General features: G+C 45.9%; 1 protein-coding gene across 1 annotated transcript in view; it reads left to right on the plus strand.

Moving 5' to 3' along the window:
• Positions 1–12,032, plus strand: part of dock3 (dedicator of cytokinesis 3) — an 86,121-nt gene that overhangs the window by 49,767 nt on the left and 24,322 nt on the right. Inside the window, exons 7-10 of the mRNA XM_076147105.1 lie at positions 7,786–7,934; positions 9,184–9,268; positions 10,560–10,601; positions 10,704–10,858. Of these exons, the coding sequence (XP_076003220.1) occupies positions 7,786–7,934; positions 9,184–9,268; positions 10,560–10,601; positions 10,704–10,858 (431 nt within the window). The remainder of the gene's footprint in view (positions 1–7,785; positions 7,935–9,183; positions 9,269–10,559; positions 10,602–10,703; positions 10,859–12,032) is intronic.

A 12,032-nucleotide genomic window follows, 5' to 3' on the forward strand; every position in this document is an offset into this window, starting at 1 on the left:
GGCAGGAGAGGTCAGTCAAGGTCGTTGTTCAAACATGTAGTCTCTCAGTCCCCATTGATCAGATTTGGACAGATCTGGTTATTCTGATTCATCACACCTTCCTGCTTTGGCATTTTCAGACTTTCACTGGTTTAAGTGTGAGTTTTACAATTAGCAGGTTGAAACGAGGTGAATATGTGTTATTCCTTGGCCCTAGGGGGGATAGAGAGAGATAATGCTCTCTCCTCCAGCCCTGACACACACACACATCACATTTCTTTCCAAGGCTCTCTGTGGGCAGAAGCCTCAGGATGTGAGCTCTGCTGCCAAACCGCTTCATCATCCAAAACGCTGTACATCACTATCTGTAGAACGCACGTCACCTCAACGTGTGTATTCGTCTGCTTTGTACACACTCACCAACATTGCTGAAGTGCAGAGGAAAGGTACGCCAGCTTTCTGCTGCAGACTGGCCCGTGGGTGGGTGGGTGGGTGGTCAGGAAAGAGAGAGACAGAGGGAGAGATGGAGGGCGGGATGAGGAAGAGAAGGATAGAAGTGAGAAACCAAGGATGAACACAGATAAGGGAAATAGAGAGGGAGACTGAGAACTAGAGGAAGGCTGAGAGAAACACAGCGAGGGGGATAGAGAGACAGAGAGAGAGACAAATCAGAGAGAGAGAGAGGGAGAGAGAGAGAGAGTTAGCATTGCTATAGTACATTGTGAGGGGATATCAAGGGGTTTGTCAGGCTATGATTTTCCTTTCATCTGCTGCTTTGGATTTGTATTTAGTAGCTTTCTAGGGACAGAAAGAGAAGCAGAGAGACGAAGGGAGAAACGAGCGGATTGATCATCCCATCACACCTGTAAGTAACCAACCAATCTCCTACATTTAGACGTACGGCATGTCACAGCTTCAGGACAGAACCGCTGTTGCTTAGGCGCCAATGAGACAAAGAAGTTTTTCGGTAAAGGGAGTGAGCTTTTGTCCACATGTGCGTATAAGCTATATGGAAGAGAGAGAGAGAGTGTGTGTGTGTGTGTGTGTGTGTGTGTGTGTGTGTGTGTAGAGCGAGGAGGATCTATTGGCTTCAACAAGTGCACTGTCATATATTTGCCATAGTGACTCATCGATCCTGTTGTTGCTGTCGTTGCCATGGTAACAAGGCCATTGTCGGTATAAATGTTATATTTATAGTGCGTCAGTGAACATTTAATGAAAAGAAAAAGCCTCTATACTGTATGGAATCATTATTGTGTCCACCTGAAGATTGTTTTACTCTCTGCCTTTGTTTGGTTGTCTTCCGTTTCATGGAGATAAATTCTGTTTCAATTTATAACCCTGATCACTGTCCTTGATCAGGGTTATAAACACAAAATGTCTATGATATCATCACATGACCCTAAGCTGTCGTATTGTTGTATTGCTGTTGCGTCATCATTAAACCTTGCATCTCTGCACGGTAACAAGTGAGTTCTAGAAACAACTAAGATGAATTCTCCAGCCAGGGTTCACACAAGGTCAGGGAGGATTTAGGTTTTAGAACGAGCACAGGACCGCACACTATGCACACCATGCACACCCACATGCTCGCACTCACACACACGTACACACAGCCCCTATAGTGTACCTCCCTGCATACTGTATGATACCAAACACCTGCTGGCACCTAAGCCAAACACATCGATGATGTTTAGATTCCATTGACTTTGTGTATGTTGCTCTCTAATGCACAGTATAGTATATTGATCAGCATTAGCTTTAAGGTAAACAGTGTTGAGTCAGCCAGAAAAGGCACATTTGCAGTTTCTGTCTGGACTAATATTCCCACACAGTTCATACAGACCTTGTTCTTCTGTATTAACTTGTGTAATACATTGAAATCTGAAGGCATTTCACAGTTATGAAAGCATTCCACAGTGGTCTGTTATTGATCCTCCTCTGCTGCAGAAGAGCTTAGAGCATTTACATCTTCACCCCCTGTGACTCCAACAGGTAACTGTTTAGAAAGAGTGTGGCCAACTCATAATGGAAACTGTTTCCTGCTTGTTCAGGAGTACAGATGGGTACAATTAAAATATCTGATATTAGTTCATAGATTTTGGTCCAATCAGAGTATCACCGTGTTTTTTGAGGCAGTTTTGTGTTTCTATTGCCCAATATCACCAATGGTGTCTCAAAGGGCATTTCAAGCTCTTGGTGGTGCTGGTGGGGATTGCAATGGTTCTCATTGGGAAGAAGCGGTTGCAGTTCCACTTTAGTCGGCCCCAAAAACTTGACCGAAGGAACTGTGGTGTTAGAGGTGCAGAGGCCGGAGACGGCGGTTCTTTCCCTGAACTACCAACTACCTATCAAGTCACTGGACAACAGCAATACATAACGGGCCTTATGGTACATCATAGAGATCCAGGACAAGTTAGAAACTTATAAATATAAACTAAAGATATGTGAGCAACATACCTCAGCAAACACACATCAAATAGGTCAAACTATGATGTCATTGTTCTGATTCCCAAGCTACTGTGACTGTCAGCCAAGCACAAACACTGAAACCAACACCGGCGCCGTACTTGTGTAAAGGAGGTCAAGGAGTCAAGGAAACACTCCTGAAACCCTTTGAGTATAAGGCAAAACACAGAAAAGCAATTTGAGATCCATTATCCTGGAAATGCCAGCTTAGCAGAAGGAGTTCAGAAGAGATAAAAAATGATGTAACAATGGAGGAAGACACAGAATTCAACAACCAAGCCGCCGCGGTCTAGCGAGAGGATCTTAAGTCCGAGATATTGATGCAGTAAATCCACTGTCCAAAAGAAAAGTGTCTCCGAGTGAGTATAATCTTCTTCACATTGTTATCTACACAAGCTTATTAGGGGATTGGGTCGAGCAGGATTAACGCTGTGCACCACTTCTTTCATATCCTGTTTATTTCATGTGTTTTCAGTCCATTACTCCCTTTGCCAGTGATCTGAATCTTGATGTGATCAGGTGAGGGTGCAGGGTCTCCTTTGACACGGACAGAATGCTCCGCTTGATCAGAGTTCGCAGCTGGATTTTCATCTCGCCTGTGTTAGAAGAAGAAGATAACCAGCAGAGACCAGAAGCGATGCAGAGGCTCTTTGTTTGGCGTCCCTGGTGGTTTGGCTCGGCGCTGCTGTTTTCAGGAGGGCCACCGCCACTCTGACAGGCGTGAAAATGAAGCAGAACATTTGCTAATGGATCAGATGTGTTGTGGGTGTCCCTTCTGAATTAAGGAGCTATCAGGCTGACTCACATCCCATTAAGAGGCCTCAAACTGGTTACTTACAAATAGTATGACTGCAAATTACACAACAAACTCATTGAGTCGGCAAGATGTACCCCAAAATTAGATTCTCAGCCGTACTGAATTGTCCCTGTGCAAAACATTAGTCTTCACAGTTGAGATGCACTTTAACTCTAAATGTGAACAGTGTGAGTCACTACATGTTTCCTATTGTCCAGGTTTGGGTGAGATTAAAGGCAGGTGTCTCTTTCAAAAAGAAGCGAAAGAAAAACTCATTTACAGAAGTCTGAACACCAGCAGGTCCTGCTCACCTCCGAGCCGCCTCCAGACAAATTTGGATAATGTGAATATGAAACTAGAGTTAGATGGCAGTGCAACTCAACCCTCAACACAAGTAACCTTCAGTAACTGGTGATGATTCAGCAACGCGATGACGCCTTGTGTCCCATTCCCTTCTCTTAGACCCTGTAGGACAAAATGTACCCTTTTTTTAAATTTTAAAATGAAGTATTCACCTCTTGTCAGGGCTGTAAACTAATCCAGGCCACCACAAAATCAATAGAACGTTCTGGACCTTGTAACAGCAGCAGTTCATCATGTTCACTCCGAATGAAAATGCAGCATTTTCAAGTTAAAGTCTTTGGATACGCCGATGCACAATAGTTTATCGTAGCAATTTACATCCCAAGTGAACCTGAAAGAAAGCTTAAAAAAAAAATGCAGTTTGTGTTTCTCATTTGTCAGGTGTGAAAATGGAACAGGAAGTCACTAATGGAGGCGAGGTGTTACAAACGCCCCATTAAACATCAGAGCTGTCAGGCTGAATGAAATCAGCCTCTTATATTTTAATGTAACCTGGCGACGACCTCTCACCCTCAGCTGATCCTCGGTTTAAAGAAACATTGACGTGGTTTGATGTTCTGCTAACAGGAGGGGGGTGTTTGTTAAAGGAAGGGAGGTGTGATGATGTTACGTCGGTCCGTACGGTGGTGTGAGCTGTCACACTGAGGCGTCTCTTCATATTATGGCTCCCTACTCTTAACTTTCAAGAGCAAAAAGCCAAAGCAGCACTCAAGGTTCAAGTAAATGTTTGATTGAGTCCACAGTGGTGAGCACAGCAGCAGCAGCAGCAGCAGCAGCACCTGAAGCTCCCTCCTAGGAACCAAGCATACACATCTGTCCTGTCTGATGACTACATGTTTGCTTTTGCTTCACCTCAGCATTATGCTTTGGTCTGGAGCATCACGATTGTGTGTTTGCAAAGAGATGGGCAATTCTCTGTGTGTTCCTCCTGTAAGCAGCCATGTGTTTCACTGTAATTGTTGATATCAAGCACCATCGGGTAGCTCGCCGCTTTTATAAACAGCAATCGTTGTCCTAGATTTGCTGGGCTGCTTGTGCGGTGGTATAGATGTGTCAGACTTCATTTGCTTACGAGCATTCATTCCCACATGATGTGCAGGTGTGATTCACTCGCTCAAGCAGGAAAGGAGGTGGAGGCAGAGGATGTAGTTAAGCATCAAGTCCTGAAATAGTGTACAGGAGAGATTTGTGAGAGATGTGAGATTGTAGATTTTCAAACAGCAAATGACAATCATAAGAATCAGACAGTTCCATTCCAAAGTACTGTGCATCTGCGGCGTGGGCGGCGTGTTTTAAAACACCACCTGGAGGTGTGAGCTCCTGACCTGTCAAGCTGCTGAGCCCAATCCTAGTCCAGCTGAAGGACTGGAAGCAGGTCAGAGCTCATCCACCCACTGACTGGACTGGACCGGCCAGATGTCCTCATTCAAACCCAGCAGCCCAAATCAAAAACTACTTTACATTACATTACATTACGGTCATTTAGCAGACGCTTTTATCCAAAGCGACTTACAATAAGTGTGTTCAACAAAGGTAGATAAAAGAACTTCAGGTCACAAGAAATTGTAAGCGCATTTCCTTCCTAAACCAACAGCTAAGAGCAGAACTAGAGCTAGAGTAGAAGTGCAATAAGTTAGGTACTATGATGAATGAGAAAAAAAGGACAGATTAGAAATGAAAGATTAGAAAACAAGAGGTAGCCTGGAGGCAGCAGAGCGAAGTGGTCGGCCGGGGGTGTAGGGCTTGACCATAGCCTGGAGGTATGAAGGAGCTGTTCCTTTCACTGCCCTGTAGGCTAGCACCAGAGTTTTAAACTGGATGCGAGCAGCTACGGGGAGCCAGTGTAGAGAACGGAGAAGGCAGGTTGTGTGGGAGAACTTGGGAAGGTTGAACACCAGACGAGCAGCAGCTTTCTGGACGAGCTCCAGAGGTCTGATGGCGGAAGCCGGGGCGCCAGCAAGGAGGGAGTTGCAGTAGTCCAGGCGGGAGATGACAAGAGCCTGGATCAGCACCTGCGCTGCCTTGTCGGTGAGGAAGGGACGAATCCTCCGGATGTTGTAGAGGAGGAATCTGCAGGAACGCGTTACCGAAGCGATGTTTGCCGAGAACGACAGTTGGTCGTCCAGGGTCACACCCAGATTCCTCGCGGTCCGAGTAGACGTCACCACGGAGTCATCTATGGTGATGGCCAGGTCTCGGTGCGGGCAGCCCTTCCCTGGGAGAAACACCATCTCAGTCTTGTCCAGGTTGAGCTTCAGGTGGTGCTTCGACATCCACCCCGAGATGTCTGCCAGGCAAGCAGCGATGCGCGTCTCCACTTGGGCGTCAGAAGGAGGAAACGACAGAATCAGCTGGGTGTCATCAGCATAGCAGTGGTAGGAGAAGTTATGGGAGTGGATAACCGAACCAAGAGATGTTGTGTAGAGGGAGAAAAGAAGAGGGCCCAAGACCGAACCTTGCGGAACCCCAGTGGTGAGCCTACGTGGCTTCGAAACAGAACCTCTCAGTGTTACCTGGTAGGAGCGACCTGTCAGGTAGGACGCGAACATGGAGAGCGCAGAGCCAGAGACACCCATTCCCTCAAGGGTAGAGAGAAGGATCTGGTGGTTCACCGTGTCGAATGCATACTTCACCTGAAACTTTTTGTTGTTGCTTTGTTGGCCAAGTAAAACCTGTATGTAGCTATCCCTACATACAGTACACACACACACACACACACACACACACACACACACACACACACACACAAACACACTGAATTTATATATATGTATGGCAAAGATCAAGCATTTCTGTGTCCATCGGCCTCCTTCTTTAAGACAAATGTCATACAGATGCTGAGAGAAAGCATCGTAAGTGTTGTTGTTGCTAAGCAACTACTGAAAATCCTTTTTAAATACGCCACTCTGGCTGAATACTGTATTTTTAACCTCAGACACTCGTTGCTGAGTATCTGAAACTCAGCAATGTTGCGTTAATGCAACAGTGGAGTTTGTTGTTGTCAAATGTGTGGCTGAGACTCAGATAAAGGTGCAGGGAAAGGACTCAGTAGTACACACAGGACTCATCCTAAGTGCCTATCAGAATGCTGAATAGCATACAGAAGTGAAAGTGTGTGCTGTTATCCTTGTTTAAATCTGTTGCTATGAAAACACACACATAGAGAAGACACACACAGCCCGTGTTTACAGCCCTTCTTCTCTCCAAAACTTTGTGCTTTTATCCCCATTTATATCATAAGTCATGTTGACTCGCATGCACACACACACACACACACACACACCCCCCCCCCCCGGCTTTTAGTTGTGCTTTCCAGTGAGCTACAGTCATTGAGATGAAGCCCAGTGAGGCCTTAAAGCATGTACCATACAGGAACACTGTTAGAATAGAATGTGCTTAAAGTTAATGAGTCTTGACTTCTGCAGCTGCTCTATTAATCCATCTGCTCTTACTACACACACATTGTTATTCAGGGCAAAAGGAGGTCAGCGTGTTTCTTAAATGTTTGATGTGAGAAACCCAACATAGAGAAGAGGAAAGATTGTTTTGTGGCTTTTGTAGCAATGTTTGATAGCCTTCAGGTGACACATGAGCCTCAGACATGCATAGCACAGCTGATATCTGTGTGTGTGTGTGTGTGTGTGTGTGTGTTTGCAGTGTGTGTTCAAATCATGTATGTATGCATGTGTGTGAGTATAGAGGTCTTCTTGAAAGGGCTTGTGATATGTTTTTAATAGACCTTAACAGTGACACTCTCAAAGGACTGTGTGTGTATGTGTGTGTGTGTGTGTATGTGTGTGTCCACTACACACCACCTGCCCTCCGGTACAGAGGAATTCTGCCTGTCTAGCTGTCCTGCCAAGAACTGAATGAGCATTTTACCGTGCCTGCTGCTACCGGCCTTTAGGGGAAATTAAAATGCTATTCATAGAACAGGCTATAGGAAGAGGTGTGTGTGTGTGTTTGTGTGAGTGTGTGAGTGCTTCCACAGCAAAAGGACACGTGACTTAACATCACGTTAGTTTTTCCATTCCACTGGCCAGAGTACTGCATGTTGCATGCATTTAAGCAAAGTGAAACAAAAAGGGCAACAAACCAAAGGGCAACAAACACACAACTCCTCATGGGTTTTTCTCTACAGTCTTCTAAACAATTCTAATCTCTCCGTCTCCCTTTAGAAACACAAGGTGGATCTGTTCTACAAGGTCCGCCACGTGATGATGGAGCTGATCGACCTGAGGAGGCAGCTTCTGTCCGGACACCTGACACAGGACCAGAGCCGAGACGTCAAGAGACACATCACCGTGCGACTGGACTGGGGCAACGAGTGAGAACACGCACCAGCACTCGCACTCGCACCAGCACACGCACCAGCACATGCACAAGCACAAGCACACACGCCATTTCATCACCAGAAACCAAAGACAAGCGGCAGAGCGACGGCTGAAAAGTAACAGAAATATCCCAGAGAGTTGATGTTTCAATCCCCCTGTGGGTCTGAATCAGTCCTGCAGAGTGCTCGGCTCCCCTGACACCCTAGTAGAGCAAACACAGGTATGATTGGAGGCAGAGGGAAGCAGATGGAAGCGGCCGGCCACCGGTGGAAGAAAGGAGCTGATGGAAAAGAGATGAAATAGAGAGAAATTGCATTGAGTCTGTATTGACTTATTAATAATGAAGAATGAACTGTGGGCAACCTGGGACTGTGTGCAGGTTACATAAAGCTCTGCCCCTGTGATGTATGGAGTTATGATGAAGAGGAGGTTGAAGACGTTGTAGTGGTAGAAGTGGTGTTGATAGTCTTACTAATATCACTCTATGACATAAAGGTAACTAATGCCTCTACTGTAGCTTCCTGTCCACGTCGTCTAAGGTAACCTTGCTGTTATAGCAGTCGGGGCGAAGTTAAGCGCTCTTCATAATCCTGTCAGCCTAAGTTCTTAAACTAAATCAGCCAGAGAATGATGCATTTCCTCTGCCGCGAGGTTAAACAACACATATTGGCCCTGGTCTGCTACCGACCGAGCTGCAGGAGCGGCAGGAGACCTGTGGATTAGACTTTCAGCAGTTTCTCAGGAAATTCAGTCCAGTGTCTTTAAAGGCGAGGTCACCAGCCTGAAGGTGAAAGATCCGATTTTTGAGATTGAACACAAAGTAATCCTCAGGAACAATATCCCAGGAGGCTGCATCAAAATGACTTTATACTCCCTGTGTGTGTGTGTGTGTGTGTGTGTGTGTGTGTGTGTGTGTGTGTGTGTGTGCGCGCGTGTGTGTGTGTGGCAAGGTTTGTGTATCTGCATCAGAAATAATGTCCAAGGCTTGTGTGAAGGTTATATGAAAGAGATTGATGTCCCCCTCTCTCTCTCTCTCTCTCTCTCTCTCCCTTTACCTCTCTCTCTCTCTCTCTCTCGCTCACTCTCTCTCCCTTTACCTCTCTCTCTCTCTCTCTCGCTCACTCTCTCTCCCTTAACCTCTCTGGCTCTCTCTCCCTCTCTCTCTCTCTCTCTCTCTCTCTCTCTCTCTCTCTCTCTCTCTCTCTCTCTCTCTCTCTCTCTCTCTCTCTCTCTCTCTCTCAGGCACCTCGGTCTGGACTTGGTGCCGAGAAAGGAGTTTGACATGGTGGATGAAGACCATATTAGTGTCTCTGATCTTTACAAAATGGTGGGTAACCCAGTATGTAAGTCCTTTACTTAGGGGCTCAATTTGGTTACAACGTTTTTACACCTGTATGTGTATGGGCAGCAAAGGATTCCGTACTCAAAATGAGTTCCATTGAGTTCTGCACCATTATGTTCCCACCTCATGATGACCAACCCCTGTGTGTGTGTTGCTGTGCATGAGCCCGTGATCTGAGCCGATGTTCTGTGGGTCAGTTTGGGTCAGATGGTACAGATGCTGCGTAGCACTGATGCTATCTGACAGCGCCGTGCTTGAAGCTGCGTTTTGTCTCTTAGTAATACTTCATGTTCTGTGCCTTACATCATTCAGCTTTAAATAGCCAAGCTGCAACGGTCAGACACCGTAGTCGTGGTGATTCCCCTTTGTTCCGTTGCCTAGAGACCGATTTGGAGACAGGATAAGAGAAAAGCGCCGCAGAAACAAAGACTGACAGAGCGACGACGTGGTTAAGTTGGAGGACAACATGAAAACAGCAAAGATGAGGAGGAATGTAGACAGAATGAAAGCAGACGCGGTTCAATCTGCCGAGGGAAAGGTCGGGAGGTGGGAAATGTAAGAGGATAGAATGAAACTTTATCGACTCCTGTGGGAAATTTAGATCTCTGCAGCAACAGCAGAATAAGACCCAACACAGGAGGGGAGGGGGGGAGGGGGGGAGAGGGGCGATACGAGCACACAAGTAGAATTAAAGGGCATAAATAATGTAATAGAGGAGCAAAGGAAAGAAGATTAAAAGCATTTATAATCATCAACAAGTGTACAGCACATAATAGGATAACGGGCCCAGTAGTTTAGCATGTTAGCATGAGGAGGGAGACTTCAGGACATCAAACTGCAGTATAGACTCAGAGGGCCTGCAGCTGGATGATAGGCGCCCTGGGACGTGCCTGAGATCACAGCTGTTAGAACTTTGTTTGAGGTCTTCTTCTTCCTTCTATTGGCACGGCAATACTTTGTATATTTTCTGCTTGGTTAACTGTTAAAGTGACGCGTTACAAAGCCAATGAGAGTTCTCACTTACATTTGATGGTCGTTACTTCAGTTCATCAGACAGACAGCTTCTCTCTCTCTGGGGTTTCCTCCTCTCACTTCAGTAATGAGTCTTCTGGGCATTTCAGCATGTTGATCAGCTGAGGATGCAATGAGGTGAAGATGACTCTGAATAATAAGAGGATGAGAGACAAATACAGGAACGCCATGCATCTACAACAACCTCTCTCACCCCCTCCATGAGCCTGATGATCTCATTCTTCTCTCATTCTTCTCCCTACAGCATCTCTCCAGCAGACACAGCGTCCAGCAGAGCACCACACAGGTACAGGGCAGCGTCCCTAAGATACTCCATGTTCTTGTTGTTCTTGTATGTTCCTCTCCTTCATTATGTCTCTTTCTTGTTGCCTTGGTCGTGCATTTCCAGGGCGACGGCTCCCGGCAGCGTCACGGCGAGCCTTGTAGAGTTCCAGTGCCGCACCACTTACTGGTCAACCTGAAGAGCTTCACCTACAACAGCATCGGGGAGGACACTGACATCTTCTTCTCTCTGTATGACCTAAGAGAGGGAAAGACCATCAGGTAACCACACACACACACGTTAGAGAAGTGGACAGAGGGACATAAACATACTGGATGGGTTCTGGGTTTAAGAAGCAGCAGCGTTCCATCTCTGCATGACGACTCCATCTTACTGCTGACTATGAACAATTCATAACAACCTGGTTTTGCATTTCCTGGTCTCCAGACAGTTGAAGGCCTCTTACTCACAGCCGTTGGACATGTCAAAGGCTCTCCTTGGGTCAGCACTTTGTACCACTTTGCATTCAGAAGAGCGTTTGCGGCAAATGATCACTTCAATCACTCACACTTTAACAATACAATGTTTATAGATGCTGTCAGGTTACAGCTGGGAATTTTGCGATATCCTTAGCAAGCAATTCCACAGTTCTATAGCGCCATAGCAACAGAGAGCCCCCTCGTATAGATGGCAACCATTTCAAGTATGTTGTTGTGGTGGATGCAGAATGGAACATAGCTGTCTAGGGACCAGGTAACAAGACTGACGAACACACACACACACACTGTAGCTGACAGATTGAACAGGACGGCTGAATAATGGAGCACATATTCAGAACAGAAGCATCGCCGGGACAAATCTACCTGCAAGTCTAATTCATCCACTTAAATCTGGAAGGAGTAACACTACTTTTGCACCGTCAGCATATTTCTTGTTTTACTCAGCTCGTTCCTGCAGTCAGCATCGCGTTTAATACAACAGAGTGACACAGAGTAATACATCTGGAACGTTCCCAGTGGAGATCGTTCGTTATGTTTTCATGTAGCAGACAAAAGATGCAAAATAAAATAATCTTCTTTTCTGTTTATAGCATTAGGGATACTTTAGACACATCAAAGATCTATTAGAACATCCCATAATACCTGGAACTCTCTGCTTTAAAGGGCGAAAAAGATAATAATGTTCATAATAATGATGTTGATGTCTGTCTGAGTGTTTTGGTTTGAACGTCTCTCTCTTTGTTGAGCAGACACGACCTGGCTGTGTCTGCTGCCCTCATTATCTGCTGCCCCTCACACCTGACATATTGCCTTCATAATGTGGAACAAATAGTGGCAAGTAGCCACACAGAGCTGCAGTGAATAATACATGACGCTGCCTTTAATGAGGGCCCATCAATTATGCAGTGTAGAGTGATTGCAAAGCTAAAGATGAGGAATTGCTAATGTCGCTAAT

The sequence above is a fragment of the Genypterus blacodes genome, unplaced genomic scaffold, assembly GCF_046128005.1.
Source record: "Genypterus blacodes isolate CSIRO-AG114 ecotype Tasmania unplaced genomic scaffold, CSIRO-AGI_Gbla_v1 ptg000037l_1, whole genome shotgun sequence".
In the NCBI taxonomy this organism is placed as follows: Eukaryota; Metazoa; Chordata; class Actinopteri; order Ophidiiformes; family Ophidiidae; genus Genypterus; species Genypterus blacodes.